The sequence below is a fragment of the Artemia sp. Qi Xiang Cuo genome, chromosome 2 (genome assembly GCF_049724085.1).
Source record: "Artemia sp. Qi Xiang Cuo chromosome 2, ASM4972408v1, whole genome shotgun sequence".
NCBI classification, from domain to species: Eukaryota; Metazoa; Arthropoda; class Branchiopoda; order Anostraca; family Artemiidae; genus Artemia; species Artemia sp. Qi Xiang Cuo.
This window is the reverse complement of record NC_142795.1, coordinates 27,809,675-27,827,507: the sequence shown is the minus strand read 5'-3', so window position 1 is coordinate 27,827,507 and position 17,833 is coordinate 27,809,675. Positions and strand designations below refer to the sequence as shown.

Genomic DNA, 17,833 nt, shown 5'->3' with positions numbered 1-17,833 from the left:
GAAATTAGAATTCAAGTGTGTTCTTTGGTAAAATTCCGAAGAGAACATGAACTTTTTTATCTTCTGTGAAAAATTTGGAACAGTGTTTTAAATTTTTCATCTCTTCGAGACAGATCTGAATTAAAGTGAAAAATTTTTATATTATTTGGAAAAAGAGAAATGATCAATAACTAATTTCTTTTTCATTGAGAAAATTCAGAAGAGAAATTGAACTTTCATTGACTTCGTTGAGAAAATTTTAAATTGAACTAGAACTTTTTATCTTCCGTGAAAATATTCACAAGTACTTTTTCTATCTTCCTCCGAAAAATTACAATTGAACTTTAAATTTCTTTATGTCTTTGTGAAATAAAGAACTGAAGTGGAAGATTTTTGTTTTCTCTGGAGAAATTAGAATTGAAGTGTGTTCTTTGGTAAAGTTCAGAAGAGAACTTGAACTTTTCTTCACTTCGTTGAGAAAATTTGGAACAGTATTTTAAATTTTTCATCCCTTTGAGAAAAATCTGAACTAAAGTGGAAAATTTTTATATTATTTGGAAAAATAAAATTGAATAAAAACTAATTTCTTTTTCATTGAGAAAATTCAGAAGACAACTTGAACTTTTCTTCACTTCATTGAGAAAATTTAAAATTGAAATAGAACTGCTTATCTTTCGAGAAAATATTCACAGCTGTGATACAGCTTTTTTTATCTACTATGGAAAAATTTAGAATTTTTAAAATTGGTTTAAGAAGCATATTAAGAAAAGAACTTGTTCTGAAATGACTTTGAAAAGTATTACTTGGTGTTGGAGTATTCAAAAAGCTGTAAAGTATAGTTATGGGTGAAAAAGATAAGTACTTCAAGTTGGAAAATGGGTTTAGGAGGGACTATAATAAAGTAAATAGCTCAGACATGGTATTTTAAAAGTATATATTGTATATTATTTATCAGCTAATATCTACATTATTGATTTGTAATAGCATTATAAGATCTTCATGCTGGAAACCGGGTTTAGGAGTCACATTAGTAAAGTAGCGTGCTCTAAAATGGTCTTTGAAAAGTATTTCTTTGTTTTGAGCTATCCAAAACGGATTGAAGTATAGTTGAGTGTAAAATATAAAAGTACTTCAACTTGCAAAATAGGTTTAGGAGGGCCAATAAGAAAGTAACTTGCTCTTAAATTGTCTTTGAAAGGTATTTCTTTGTGTTGATTTATCCAAAAAGCTTTAAAGTATTGTTGTGCATGAAAAAGATAAGTACTTCAAGTTGGAAAATGTGTTTAGGAGGGACATTAAGAAAGTAACTTGCTCTGAAATGGTCTTTGAAAAGTATTTCTTGGTGTTGAGGGATCCAAAAAGCTGTAAAGTATAGTTGTGGGTGAAAAAGATAAGTACTTCAAGTTGGAAAATGGGTTTAGGAGGAACATTAAGAAAGTAACTTGCTCTGAAATGGTCTTTGAAAAGTATTTCTTGGTGTTGTGAAATTCAAAAAGCTGTAAAGTATAGTTATGAGTGAAAAAGATAAGTACTTCAAGTTGGAAAATGGGTTTAGGAGTGACATTAAGAAAGTAACTTGCTCTGAAATGGTCTTTGAAAGGTATTTCTTGGTGTTGAGGTATCCAAAAAGCTGTAAAGTATAGTTGTGGATGAAAAATATAAGTACTTCAAGTTGGAAAATGGGTTTGAGGGACATTAAGAAAGTAACTTGCTCTGAAATGCCTTTTGAAAGGTATTTCTTGGTGTTGAGGTATCCAAAAAGCTGTAAAGTATAGATGTGGGTGAAAAATATAAGTACTTCAAGTTGCAAAATGGGTTTAGGATGGATACTAAGAAAGTAACTTGCTCTGAAATGGTCTTTGAAAAGTATTTCTTGGGGTTTATGTATCCAAAGCTTGAAAGTATAGTTGTAGATGAAAAAGATAAGTACATCAAGTTGGAACATGGGTTTAGGAGGGGCATTAAGAAAGTAACTTGCTCTGAAATGGTCTTCGAAACGTATTTCTTGGCGTAGAGGTATCCAAAAAGCTGTAAAGTATAGTTGTGTGTTAAACAGATAAGTAATCCCAGTTTGAAACTGTGTTTAGTATGTAGATTAAGATAGTAACTTGCTCTGAAATGGTGTTTGAAAAGTGTTTCTTGGTTTTGAGGTGTCCAAAAGCTGTAAAGTATAGTTGTGGGTGAAAAAGATAAGTACTTCAAGTTGGAAAATGGGTTTAGGAGGGACATTAAGAAAGTAACGTGCTCTGAAATGGTCTTTGAAAAGTATTTCTTGGTGTTGAGGTATCCAAAAAGCTGTAAAGTATAGTTGTGAGTGAAAAAGATAAGTATTTCAAGTTGGAAAATGTGCTGAGTTTTGTAATTATTTTTGTTTCGTTCTCAGTAAGTGTATTTGTAAATGGGTACTCGGTTTCGTTTCAAACTTAATTAAGTTTAGGTTAGCTTTGTGCTTAAATCATTTGAACTTCAAGTTGAAAAATGGTTTTTTGTTGGACATTAACAAATGTCCGAAATAAAATAGTTTCGTTGAAAAGTATTTCTTGGTGTTGAGATATCCAAAAAGCTGTATAGTACAGTTGTGCGTAAAAAAGATGAGTACTTCAAGTTGGATAATGGGTTTAGAAGAGAGATTAAGAATGTAACTTGCTTTCAAATGGTCTTTGAAAAGTACATCTTGGTGTTGAGGTATCCAAAAAGCTGTAAAGTATAGTTGTGGATAAAAAAGATAAGTACTTCAAGTTGGAAAATGGGTTTAGGAGGAACATTAAGAAAGTAACTTGCTTTGAAATGGTCTTTGAAATGCATTTCTTGGTGTTGTGACACTCAAAAAGCTGTAAAGTATAGTTGTGGCTGAAAAAGATAAGTACTTCAAGTTGCAAAATGGGATTAGGAGGGACATTAAGAAAGTAACTTGCTCTGAAATGGTCTTTGAAAAGTATTTCTTGGTGTTGAGGTATCCAAAAAGCTGTAAAGTATAGTTGTGGATGACAAAGATAAGTAATTAAAGTTGGAAAATGGGTTTATGAGGGACATTAAGAAAGTAACTTGCTCTGAAATGCCTTTTGAAAGGTATTTCTTGGTGTTGAGGTAACCAAAAATCTGTAAAGTATAGTTGTGGGTGAAAAAGATAAGTACTTCAAGTTGCAAAATGGGTTTAGGAGGGACATTAAGAAAGTAACTTGCTCTGAAATGGCCTTTGAAAAGTATTTATTGGTGGTGAGGTAACCAAAAAGCTGTAAAGTATAGTTGTGAGTGAAAAAGATAAGTACTTCAAGTTGGAAAATGGGCTTAGGAGGGACATTAAGAAAGTAACTTGCTCTGAAATGGTCTTTGAAAAGTATTTCTTGGTGTTGAGGTAACCAAAAAGCTGTAGAGTATAGTTGTGGGTGAAAAAGATAAGTACTTCAAATTGGAAAATGGGTTTAGGAGGGACATTGAGAAAGTAACTTGCTCTGAAATGGTCTTTGAAATGTATTTCTTGGTGTTGATGTATCCGAAAAGCTTTATAGTTTAGTTGTGGTGAAAACTATATGTACTTAAATTTGTAAATTGGGTTTAGGAGGTATATTAAGAAAGTAACAAGCTCTGAAATGGTCTTTTAAAAGTATTTCTTGGTGTTGAGGTATCCAAAAAGCTGTAAAGTATAGTTGTGGGTGAAAAAGATAAGTACTTCAAGTTGGAAAATGGGTTTAGGAGGGACATTAAGAAAGTAACTTGCTCTGAAATGGTCTTTGAAAAGTATTTCTTAGTGTTGAGGTATCCAAAAAGCTGTAAAAGTATAGTTGTGGGTGAAAAAGATAAGTACTTCAAGTTGCAAAATGGGTTTAGGAGGGACATTAATAAAGTAACTTGCTCTGAAATGGTCTTTGAAAAGTATTTCTTGGTGTTGAGGTATCCAAAAAGCTGTAAAGTATAGTTGTGAGTGAAAAAGCTAAGTACTTCAAGTTGGAAAATGGGTTTAGGAGGGACATTAAGAAAGTAACTTGCTTGTCTTAGTCGATTACGTCATTCTATGCCCATAAATAAATTCCCGTCATGACCTTCTGATAGGGTTCTACCGATTATGTAATCAATTTCTCGGGAATCCATTTGTCCTAGTTGATTACGTCATTCTATACCCATAAATGGATTCCCGTCAGGACCTCCTGATAGGGTTCTACCGATTATGTAATCAATTTCTCAGAAATCCAATTGTCTTAGTCGATTACGTCATTCTATGCCCATAAATGAATTCCCGTCATGACCTTCTGATAGGGTTCTACCGATTATGTAATCTATTTCTCAGAAATCCATTTGTCCTAGTTGATTACGTCATTCTATGCCCTTAAATGAATTTTCGTCATTACCTACTGATAGGGTTCTACCGATTATGTAATCAGTTTCACAGAAATCCATTTGTCCTAGTTGATTACGTCATTCTATGCCCATAAATGGATTTCCGTCACGAGCTCCTTATAGGGTTCTACCGATTATGTAATCAATTTCTCGGGAATTCTCTCCCTTCGATTACGTAATCAATATATCTCTTCCCCATCTTTCCCTTAGAAACATAAAATTAATTCCCCTTTCTTGAATCAATAATTCCCCTTAGAAACAACAATTAATTCCCCTTTCGTAAATCAATAAGTCCCCTTAGAAACAACATATTAATTCCCCTGTCTTGAATCAATGATTCACCTTAGAAACAATAAATTAATTCCCCTTTCATGACATATCAATTAACCTTGACATCACCTGTGAAACATTATTAAACTTTGCCTGGAAACGATTTGATTAATGATTGAAAGTACCTGTCAGACATTATTAAACTTTGCCCGGAAACAATTTGATTAATGACTGACTTTAGGTCATTGACCCCATTAACCACGTGTTCTCCCTAATGACTCTATGCCCATATTAGGAGCCCCGTCAGCATTAAAAAAAGTTGTAGGTGGCAGCAGGGGTGTCGTCTGGGACCTTTACCCCCCTTTCTACTGATTTCTCACTTTATTTGAAATCGGCGACAGAAAAAAAAACCATCAAATCATTCGCAAATAGTGCTTCTTGACCTGGTAAGACATTATTAAAAGTGGTAAGGCATATTTCCAGAATGAATGTAATGAATACAATGGCCTGGTTACCAAGTATTTCCGTGAAGATATATTCCCAAGTTGCTTGGAAAGGGCTAAAATCGTCCCAATCTTTCATAAAAACTAGTTAGGGTTTAGAAGAGTTATCTTGACTGAACACGAACTTTACCACCTTACCATTGCTGATAATGATGGTCTAGATAGTAACCTTAAAGTTGCCACAATACAAATAGTGCTATGTAGTCGGTCAAAACATATCATTCGTGGATAACAGGTTTAAATTAGGAGGATTTGAAATTCCCAGATTTGAAGCAACTAATTATCTAAAAGAATGTGCAGATGGTTTTTTGAGTTTTAAAAAGCATATAGAGATAATAGCACCCAGAATGACATGTAATATTGGCATTATGCATAAGATAAAATAAATTTTTCGTGTCTCTATTCTTCGTAATATTTATTTTTGAATAATGCACCCTTATCTATTCTATTGTGTTTAAGTTTGGACTAGTAAGTTTTTATCTTTGTCTCCAGTCTCTTCATATTTCCTGAAATAACGTAACACAGGTTTCGGCACACGAACGTGGTAGTACCTAAGTTAGGACAATTTATGAACGGATTAAAACTACCAATAAATGGTTTATCTTTTCTTAGAACTGTCAGATCTATGTATCTAATTTTGAACAATAATATTGTAATGTGTTATGCTAATATGTCTATTTCTGGCAATGTCATTCATTGTTATAATGCAAGAGAGGCTGATGACGTTAGGATCCGAACAACACTCTTAGCCAGCACGGAATTCTCTTTTGTGTCCCGAATAACACTCTTCGCCCACTCGGAATTCTCTTTTGTGTCCTGAACAACACTCTTAGCCCACTCAGAATTCTCTTTTGTGTCCCGAACAACACTCTTAGCCAGCACGGAATTCTCTTTTCTTTCCCTAACAACACTCTTAGCCCACTCAGAATTCTTTTTTTGTGTCAAGGATTTCAAAAACCGGTCCAACGTTCAGAATGGTGTTCAAAGTTATTATATGCTTAGATTCAGTGTTCAAAGAATTACTATACTTAGACCGTCAAACCTCATAAAATAATTTTGAAAAGAATGTGTTAGGTTAGTTACACCAAAGATCAGACAACAGCCCACCCCACCCGATGGTTTTAGGTAAATTTATATCTTTTGATTGCTTGGTCATATCCTTATGTAAAAATAGCTTATATTTGCTAGACTTAGTAGTATTTCCATAATAATTCCACTCTGTGTATTTTTATTCATATCAAATCTTTTCCCCTCTCTTTCTATTTTTGTCTTGGTTGTTTTGTGGAGGAATTTATTACGTATTTTAGGCACAGAGGCTCCCAGAACTTAATGGCAAATTACTTTATATATTTTGCTCCTTGATTTTTCTCGTTTTTTTTCTTTTTTTTTTCTTTTTAATAGTTAAATGTTTCTTGTTAATTCTCTCTCGCTCTTTTAATATTACAATTGATTAGTGAAAGACGTCATATTTTACTGAAGAAAAGTCCTAAATTAGCAATAAATAATCGTAATATAAGTCAAATAATAGATACAATGTTGCCACTAAGACATTTTTTTTGTTCGAATGACAGGTTTTCAAACTAGTGAAAAACTGGACACTTCTGGTTGAGCAGGAGCATGCCTTTTAGCAGAAAGCCGATTTTTTGCCGATGTTTGGTGGGATTTTTTTTAGAGACCCTCCCCTCTCCCTTATACTATTTATTTGTAGCTAACTATTTGACCTAAAAACATTTTTTAGATATGAGGAGGCTCCTCCACACTTAATGCTTCAGCTCAATTTTTTAACAGACGAAAAAACAATTTTCAGGTTAGTTTAAAAACTAACATTTCTGCAAGAAGAGGAGAGCTGTCACCCTTCAGCACCCATACTGCATACTGCACTGGTATGCATATAAATTTAACATTCTTATCTACCCTTCAAAGTTTTGCTAAATTCCATGGCCAATTCAAAAGCGCGTAGCAAGGAGGGAGGGGGGCTTGTGCCCCCGTCAAGTATAATCAAAAGGAAATACCATTCGAAAAAGTATGTTCTTATTTACAGACGATATGCAGTTCATAGTCGAAGCAAAACAGGAAACCTGTTGATAAAAGCAATCAAGCATTAGTCCAAATACATTCCTCTAATGACGAGCGAATTCTGCCCACCATCTTAATCTGAAGAACATCTCGTAGAAATTTACCCCCTCCCCCTGAAACAAAATATCCACTTGCCTTATAAAGCTCAACTGAGTCTGCATAGATGAGGGAATTTTCTTCATTGTACACTTGTGCATTTCGACAGAGAAGAGAAAAGTCCTTTTCAAGATCCTCTACTGTTTCATACCGGTCCAGTTCAATCCTTTTCAAGATTTTCTTGATGTCCAACGGTTTCTTTATAACATCATAATAATCAGGCAATTCGCGGCGCGTTGGAAGCTTTTGGAATGGTAAGCTTATTTGGCGCCCTTCTCTAGAAGAAAAAGAACAGAAAAATATTAATTACCATTAGTAATTATATAGAATACATTAAAATATGTTTACTACAATTGCTTTAAGATGATATGAGCATATTAGATTGAAAAATAAACTAAATAATTTAAGGAGCTACAAAAACGGTAGCAACAAAAATTCAATGTACAAAATTGCCACTTCCTGTAATTCCTGCCTTCAGAGGAATAAACACGTTATCAGAAATGCTAAAAATAAAATTAGGTATCTTAATAATTCTAATAGTGTTTTTGTTGTTTTTTTACATAAAAAATAATAAAATAGCAAACTCTCAGCTTTAAATATATGTTTTTAAAACTGATTTGGCTAAAAAGTGTTTGTAGTGCTAAGTTTTAATTAGGTAAGAAAAAAAAAAATTAGTCACAGTTAGGGCTTACCAAGCAGTTCATGCTATTAAACGGTAGGCAAGGGGAGGACTTTGTCTAAAGAAATAAAAAATCTAAGACCACGGGTTGCAAAACAGAGTACAATTCACAGGCATTTGCTTCAAGCACTGATTCCAAACATGAAAAATATTCATCAAGCTTAACGGTACTATCAAATATTATTGACGTAATTTTTTTGCATATATTTTATGACAAAAATGAGGGGGAGGGGGTGTCATGATTGAAACTACACTATTAAATTCAAGTAGTATCGGAAATCTCTTAATCAGAGTTTTTAAATACTTACCCCCCCCCCCCCTAAAACGAGAAAGTATTTTTCAAGAAGGCAGCCATAGATACGTTCCCTTCCTCCCACCGAGGGTAATCGTATCGAGCACGTGGTCGTAAAATAGCCCAAGAGGAAAATTTTGAGCAGAAATTAAGAGGTATAATTCATTTTTAAGTAACAGAAGAAATGGTGCCATAGAAAAGTGCCAATTTTGATTTTATGCTGCAAAACAAGAACTTCGCCTCAAATAGGGTGCAAACATTATTGAGCAAAAATTCTGAATTGAAAAATCAGGTTAAACCTTTATATCTGGCCACTGAATTTCAGAGGCGACATTGTCCATAGGCGGCGCATTAGTGCCTAAGCTTATATAGGGTCTACATAAAGTGAACGGATGTTACAGATGGGTTATCAAAGTAATAATAAAGATGGAGCAGTATTGTATAGTTTCATATAAACTATTGGGGTTCTTCCTCATGGGTCATTCTTAGGTCCAAGAGATTCCTAGGTCCGTATTTTCTATTTTCTTTGAGAGATCCTCTAGTCACTCTGCATTCAGATAGATACATTTCGACCACAGGTACAATATAGATTCTGAAGGGATGATGGCCCTCCTCTCACTAAAGCAATACTTTGAACGTGAATAGAAGATACAAATACAACGAAGTACCTTTGTGGTAGACATTACATTAGCCGTTATCCCCAGCTGCATACTAAGCTTTGAAAAGCTTAACCAATGACTATTGTCCTTAGAGGTGCCCATCATCTGCTATACTATCTAGTTGTGCTGGACTTCTACTTTAGTACATTTGCCTATGTTTGTTTTAAAAGACGGTATGTGGACTCAGAATAAGACTTAGATTAGTTATTAAGTTAGGTGGGTGCTAGAAACGTTTCGATACGGACTTTTAGAGGTACCCTTCATCTGCTATACTATCCAGTTGTGCTGGACTTCTACTTTTATACATTTGCCTATGTTTGTTTTAAAAGACGGTATGTGGACTCAGAATAAGACTTAGATTAGTTATAAAGTTAGGTGGGTGCTAGAAACGTTTCGATACGGACTTTGTTTTACATTCTATATCTCTTTTCCCTTTGCTTACTAGTACTCCCTTGAAAAAGGGGCCCAGAGATCCGAGATGGAAAGAATTTTCCAGGGGATTTACCAGGGAGGTGGAAGCGGCAATTCCCATTCAAAGATATTAAGGTGTAATTTCTATCTCTTATGACAGACATCTGCCTATATTATGACCTCTGACAGACTATATTTGGCTTTTATGTATTGCTTTCCTGTCTCAGTATTTTTTTTTTTTATTTAAACTGTTCTTGCCTCTTTGCACGCTTACTTAAGAAGTAAGAGCAGTGCGAAATGAGAAATCATATAAATTAAATTTTCAAGGTCGTTAGTTTTTGATTCCCAGTTTCCTTAATGTTTACGTTCCCTGTCCAGTTTTTTTGGTGTTATTATTTTTGCTCTCCAACGGTCTTAATGCAGAAACGAAAGACAACAATTTTGCTAACATTCCATAGCTGATATTCACCTCTATCCATCCACCGAATTAGATTTTTTCAAATTTATGTATATAGTTATTTAGATTGAAAATACGTTAAGTGTTAGTTGAAAATTGTGGAAAGGGGACAATTTTCTTTTATTAAAAACAAGGTTCAATCCTTCTCCAAGAAAAAGGCTAAGTAAAATCAAAATTCTGGCTCGGCGAAAGAATAGATCTTAGACTAATGAGTCTAAGTATCTAGACTCATGATCTTATGAGTCTCATGAGTCATGAGATCTCATGAGTCATGATAGACTCAATGATCTGAGTATCTCGTCCTTTCGGTGCAAGTTACCACTATTTTTAGCTAATAAAAAAAAAAAAGAAGAAATGTACACGACCAAACCTTTATACCAAAATATGACAATAAAACATGGACTAAGTAATATTTTATAACAGAAGAGACTTGTACTTTGAAGTTATCTCTAAGACAAACTCGAAGGGTCCCGTTCCCTCGAGATAATGAAACATGTGGCGAAAGCTGCACTTTAGTATTACTTTTTTGTCCATTCCACAGAGAAATCCTCAGAACCTCTGAAAAAACTAACTTACTCATCTGTAAAAGCCATAACCTTCTTCATAATTTTTTTCATTAACTTTTTATTGGTCTCCAGCTCATCCTTTTCAATCTTTCCCTTCTTCTTTCTTGGCTCATCGTCTTCACTATCATTTCGACGTTTTTTGCCTCTTCTACCACGTTTCCCATCCTCTTGCTCATCTTCTTCTTCGTCTTCTTGACCAGCAGCATTTTCATCAACAGCCCCAATTGCTAGGATGAAATAAAAACATTAAATGAATGAACTGACAATTCTGAAGCAGAGGACACTGATTCAAAAAGGAGAACGAATATCAGTGAATAAAAAAAAAAAAAACAAAAAACAACATCTTAAAAAATGGTAAATGACAAAAAAAAGTAATAGAAGGATGTAACCAATATAGTTCAGTTTAACCTCCTTACAAGAGTCGACGACAATCCATTGTATCTGATGACGGTAACCCCCCCCCCTCCTTAACTGGGCGCTACTAATTTACACGTCAGTCAATTTAGCATTATGAGACAACTCGCATCAGCTGATAGTTTCTCGATTATTTTCACCAGTTTATTAAAATTTTTCGTAATCACATTCCACTGCAGGATGAGATAAATAAACTGGTTGATTTTCAACAAGTAACGGTAATAGATAAGTTAGAATAAAAAACAGTGCTCTGTCCCGTCATAAAGAGCCATATTCCAGGTATTATTATTTTTCTCCCGACCAGTCCAAATCTAGGGTGAGGCATAAGATTCTTTCTGTCCCCCTCCTCACAATTGAAGTCATTGTAAAAAGGGGGAGGAGAGAAGGAGAGTAAGATTAGAGTATATAATCTGACAGGAAAACACCCATCATGAAAATTTTTTAGGATATTAAACCACTCCATATGTCTTCCCTCCATATGTATTTTGTAGTATTGACTATAAATAATTACTTATGCACACAAGGATTAGGCAAGAAACTATTTTTTTGCCTAATCCTTGCCTAAACGTTTATTTTTTTGCCTAAACGTTAATTTTTAACGTTAATTAAAAACGCTAATTTTTTGCCTAAACGTTTACGTTGCTTTAACTAACTAAACATAAGGGTACTTCTCTACCGTGCCATTTCTGTTTTTTTTTATTGAATACAATGAACTGCGATTACAATATGTGAACAGAAATACTGTGAATATAATGCCATCTACAACGTTTTCATCGCGTCTCTACCGTAGAGACAAGGAATTATCTATGCTCAATAGCAATTCTTCACAGTTAAACAGCCGGGCGTCTCGTAATTTCATGCTACCTTAACGTGAACTTGAAAAATTTTTCAGAAAAATTTCTCATTACACATACATGAAAACAACACTCTTGACGATTCAACATAGTCCCAATTAAATTCATAGACTTGTAATAATTGCATCGAATTCTTCTTGTAAAACACTTAAAAAAATATCAAAACAGCTGTGAAGAAAATACTACTTGTTGAAAAACATGGAATTACATGGAATTTTTGTTAAAAATACTTCAACCCCCTTATTTGAGCGTAGGGAATAAGTTTTTATTGGTGCCTGAGAGTTCTCCCACTCACAGTGTGATATCCAGTTCCCTCCCAGTTCAACAAAAAGTTGTCCATTTACAATGTTCCTCATGGGTCATTCTTAGGTTATTTTCTATTTTCTTTACTGGATATCACAGTGATATCACACTGGATATCACAGTGATATCACAGTGATATCACACTTTAACTGGATATCACAGTGTGATATCCAGTTCCCTCCCAGTTCAACAAAAAGTTGTCCATTTACAATGTTTACAAAACAATTGCCTGGGTTTCCAAGAGAATTTTTGCATCAGTTTTCATTGTTTCTTGTTTTCTCCTTATTCAAGCAATCAACACCACGAAAAAAGGCAGAGCTAAATGTACCTTTTCTATTCTTACGTCAACATAAAATGGTTTAAATCTTAGGTAGCAAAATTGATGAATAAGCTGCAAATAAGTTGGTGCACTATTGTGACAAATGTTTAGTTTTCAACTTCCATTTGAGAGTAGCTTTAAAATTTATTTTAGTAATTTTTTTTTAATTAAAAAAAATCCGTTTACTTGGTTATTGTTTTTAATTCCCCAACCAATCCATAATTCCGAAAAACAAGAAAACTAAGGACAATTTTGTAAATCTTTTGGAAATCATCCAGGAAAAAGTGTTAAAGAATCCCTACCTTTCAGCCACTCTCTCTCAGATAGATGTTCACTGTAGTCCATATCACGTTTCTTCCTCTCACCTCTACCTTCTGCTTTAATTTCAGTTTCATCACAAAGGCGATCCAACTCTTCGTCATCTCGTGTCATCCAGTCTGGAAGTTCAGTTTCTTCAACAAGGCGTGGCTTTCTTGCAGCACCCAATCGAGCCTCTTCACGACGACGGTCAATATCAATACGCTGGAACTGCTCAAATTCGTATTCGCCACGGGCAATCATTTGGTTGACCTGAGGAAGAAATTAAATTGTAAAACACTGTTTACTGTAGGATAATTCAAGTAAAAAGAAACTTACGTTTACGCTGCTTTAACTAACTAAACATAAGGGTACTTCTCTACCGTGCCATTTCTGTTTTTTTTTACTGAATACAATGAACTGTGAATACAATATGTGAACAGAAATACTGTGAATATAATGCCATCTACAACGTTTTCATCGCGTCTCTACCGTAGAGACAAGGAATTATCTATGCTCAATAGCAATTCTTCACAGTTAAACAGCCGGACGTCTCGTAATTTCATGCTACCTTAAGGCGAACTGAATGAAACAATCCCACCTAATGCAATTTAAAAAAAGAAGGTGTTATTCATGTTTTCAAATGAACAAATTGGTAAGAAAAAAGGCATTTTTCATATCTTTAAATGAACATATGTTGAAATATTTCTTAGTAGTATAGGCCAATAAGACAAGAATAACACGCGACCATTACTGAAAAATAAGTTTCAGCTGCTATCTATACAAGGATCAACCTAAATGATTGGTCGAAGACCTTTATAGAAATACATCATAACTCGGTGGGCCGCCTATACGAAGTATATTACTACCACATAAGATTAAGCCCCTTTATAAAGCTAATCTGGAGTAAAAATTGTAAACACAACTAGATAATTATTTTTACATGTATAGTACATTGCAAAACTATCAATAACAAACGCACATTGGAAAAAAAAACTTAACACTAAAATGAAAATTAAAAATAAGTAAATGTAGATCATATCACTAATTTATATTTGTTATACGGTATTAATAATAATAATTTATTTTTAACCCGCTACAAAACAACAAAACATAAGCGGAGTACTAGGAAAAAAGAAACATAAAGAAACTTGAATATACACAAATATAATGCACAATCACTAACGGCAAAACAATCTAATTAACAGGTGGAAACAACCTAGAGAAAAAAACAGCATTATCAGTTAAATCAATATTTACTCTTTCAAATGACCCAGTAATATTCGTAGCGCCGTATTTACTAACAATGACATGGTTACGGTAAGAACGAGGCAAATAAAATAGGAACTTCAGATATCGAAACTATCACCCGAACTGATTTTAATACCTTCTTCCTGGAGCAGTGGATAAATGCCAGACATAAATAAGACGATGTGGTCACAAAATGTACTATAAAGACAAGAGAGTGCTCGACGTGAGTAACTACCACGACTAGCGACGACTTTCCCGTAAACTATCTGAAGCTTTTCTTTAATGTCAACAAGAGCTTTTACACGGAACACAGAGAGTGTACTTCAAATATGGATACCAAGCCACTTAATAACATTCGTTGAATGCCAGGTACTCACATTTAAAAACATTTAGGGTTAATCCGATATTAGAAAAAAGACGAGAAACAAGATCGACTGAGTGGTTCCTCCGCTCTTTCAGTTTGCTTTTTGTGCCAGATTCTTCTGTTTCAGTGAGTTTCTCTTTTGTAACATATTTTAAAGAACTGATTTTGATTAATAAATATGATGTTTAATATATCATCGTTAATTGTGACAGTTAGCTTCTGAATATGGAGACTTTGGGCCAGTACATTTCGTAAATGTAATGAATTTCACAGGACTAAAAATTTCCTAGGGAGGCACAGGGGCTAGCCACTTCTGAACTATACTATACATTCATGTTACAGAAAATTAACAATTAGTGTCAATCTAAAGTATCCATACAGCCTTACAAGAAGACTTGATGGTCAGGGCCCAAAATAGCTAATCATTCGGTTATTAGCGATTTAGGAACAATTTAATTGGATGAATAGGCAGCAACATCGTCCTCGGAATGAAAATGGTTTGGTTTTAAATGAAGTACACGCTAGAGTGGGCAGATCGACAGGGGTCCAGATCTTAACGGGGAAATGCATTACATGACAGGAGAAATATTTTTTCATAGTATTACTAAAAGCCCAATAAACCCTTTTTCCCTTTGGAATTTTCTCCCCTTTGGCTTGGCTCCTAGTATCCTGATCGGGCATACACTAATAAGCAGAAGAGTACTATTCAGAAATATCTTACAAATTTCAAAGGCAGTTCCATAAAGATGACTAACTAATTAAGAAACACAAAACTATTAGCTGATGAACCATAATAAATGGTAATTTGTCAAATATGAGCCGACAGTTCTTATAGCTTCGTTTAGTCGGATACACTTATACCCTAAAAGTAGATGCCAAGCTCGTCCATACTACTCCCACTAAAATTTGCCCTCTTCGAGTTTTATTCAGTGTTCTTACAAGAACACTTTCCTCCCCTACAAGTTATTAGGCTCACAGGAAAATACTCTTGAATACTTATTTAGCATGAATCTAAACAACATTCAGAACCCAGTCATAAGAGCTTTCGAATAGTACGTTATTCTTGAATGCATTGGATTTACGACGTTTCTTGACTACTAAGGTCCTTGCGTTGGCACTTCAGTGTATTGCTACAGTTGAGTTCAACCTCTGGCTCCCTTATTACCAGGCTGAGATCAGACCCACTGCGCCACCACAGGACGGCACACTTTTCTTCTAATTCAAAAGCAAAATATTCATACTCAAACAGAGAATAGGGCAAGGGCTGAACTGACATAATACTTCTTATGTCTAAAACAGTTTGAACATTTATTTAGACTACGTCCCCCTCCTCCCTACTTGGAACTACCTTTTTAAAGTTTCATCTGAACTATATCTAAAAAATATAAGAAAATAAAAATCAAGAAAGATATAAAAATATTTATGCTCAAATCTTTGAAAATGCGTTTAATACCATTCGGGTGGTTCAATAAAACGATTCCAATTTTAGAAAACAAACTGCAAAGTAAGCAGACGTAAAAAAGAAAGAAAGAAAAAGAATAAAGAATTGTAAATAATTGCTGATAAATTGAAAAAACGAGAGAGGAGAAAAGTGAAACGGCTGTGTAAATAAATGAAGACCCCAATACCTAGAATTGAACCCAGTTTAAAATCCCAACCTTCTCCGTTTTTTTTATTTTTTTGTATATTTTTCGATAAAATCTAGAGAACAAAGTCAGAATACTGTTGTGAAAATTTTTATTTAGTAATTAATACATTGTTTTTTCTAAGTCTTTTGGAAGCATATTTCAAACATAAATTCAATGAATTGCATGTGAGGTTTAGTAAAAATTAGCAGAACATGTCATGGGAGTAGGGAGGGGGGGGGGTGGCAGCTGCCCCCCCCCTAGACCTTCAAATTTACATTAGATATGGCTGAAAAAGCAGATGGTTGGAAAAGCAGTTGATAAAAGGCCCTCTCTCACACTATCGACTGCCCCCCCCCTAGATAATATGCTGCCTACGCCCATGGAACATATGCTAAATGCATGTATAATATACATAGGTCCTGGATTGAAATTAAATCCAAAATTTAACTCAACTTGACTTCAACGGGAGCCGGTATCGTTGTACAAAAATATATTCGGAATTCCATATACAGCCCCCTGCTACGTACAAGTATTATTGAATCTTATGAATTGAATTTATTATCAACAATTTAACTAATTTAATTTCCATTATTTAATTAATTAATTGATAAAGATATAACCAATTGATTAACAAGCATTGATTGAACACGAGTAGGCCTACAGTGAATTTAAATGCAAGGATTTGCTTTGAGCCGAGGAAAGTTTTAGGAAGTTATTTCTCTCAAATTTCGGAAAGGGAATCGCCGGTAAAGCGAAAACACTTTTTAAAGTGGAAACCTATTCGTCAAGATCTATGGTATTTTGTAAATTAGTCTCACTTCTTTTAAATAAGTTAAAAAGCCTTGTCAATGGGATAATGAAGAAAGGTACGAGTGGTAAACTCATCCAAAAAAGAAACAACAAAAACACTTTCTGTAATTTCCACCCTTTAAAAGTACATCGCTCTCCCTAAAAAGGTGTACCAATACAGGTGTGCAAGGATCTGGACATTCGAAGTAAAAAGAGGTCGTGGAATTTTTCCCTGGCTAGGGTGTCAAAAGCCAAAAATGTACATTCTTGTAACCTTTTTCTTCTTCTTTTTCTGGATAAGAGGCGACCCTTCCCAACAATCACGAGAGGAGAGGATTTCCTTCATCCAAAGCACGACTATAAATAAACAACACATCCACAAAAATTTGGGGGAGGAGGCACAACGTACTTTCATACAGGGCTGTATAGGGGGGGGGGGGCACAACTTACTTTCATACAGGGCTATACAGGGGGGGGGAGGCACATTTGTCCTTCTCCAATGAAAATACTGAAAAGGGCAATTTCCAATGACAGTACTACAAAAACGGCATTTTTCAAAATAAAGGAGGGTACAGGCCTCCCATCGCCCCTAATTGACACCACTGTCAATATATCACTTACTGTTTCATCGTCTGGAACTTCATTTTCTTCTTCATCCTCAAGGGACTCGTATTGTGTCAATATATTTTGCAAGAACTGTCGACGCTCAACTCCCGTGGATTTTTGGTCAAACATACCAGCTTGAATGACTTTTTCATCCATATTCAACTTGTACCTAAATTAATTACACATTTAATAGTTATATATTTATTACACCATACATAATCATTATTAGTTAAATATAATTTTACTAATTACCAGGGCCGTATCCAGGATTTTTTTTGGGGGGGGGGGGGGAGAGGTTACTAATTTTTTACTTTTTTGGGGGGGGGGGGTTACTGATTTTTGACTCAGTTTTCGACTAATTTTACTGATTTTTACCAATGTTCTACTAATTTTCGACTCGGTCAAAAATTTCGGGGGGGGGGGGTTCAAACCGGGTAACCACCCACCCCCTGGATACGGCCTTGCTAATTACTACTTCAATTATTGCGTAATGAAGTAATTATCAATACATAATAAATTATTAATAATTAAGTGTACAATTGCAGAAAAATCGCCTTACAAATAAACGCTAATAAGGATATGTACATTGTGGCCCTTGTACGTTAATATAAAAACAATGCCCTACGCTACAGCATCGAAATGCTAAATTATGTCTTTATAACTAAATTTATGTAAACCCTTGTTA

At 34.5% G+C, this 17,833-nt stretch overlaps 1 protein-coding gene across 1 annotated transcript in view; it reads right to left on the bottom strand.

The window, feature by feature from the left end:
- brm (ATP-dependent helicase brm) overlaps nt 1-17,833 on the bottom strand; it is a 134,781-nt gene that overhangs the window by 26,522 nt on the left and 90,426 nt on the right. Inside the window, exons 15-18 of the mRNA XM_089100070.1 lie at nt 17,164-17,317; nt 12,516-12,783; nt 10,334-10,550; nt 7,299-7,536 (exon numbers count right to left, since the gene is read on the bottom strand). Coding sequence (XP_088956196.1) covers nt 7,299-7,536; nt 10,334-10,550; nt 12,516-12,783; nt 17,164-17,317 — 877 coding nt within the window. The remainder of the gene's footprint in view (nt 1-7,298; nt 7,537-10,333; nt 10,551-12,515; nt 12,784-17,163; nt 17,318-17,833) is intronic.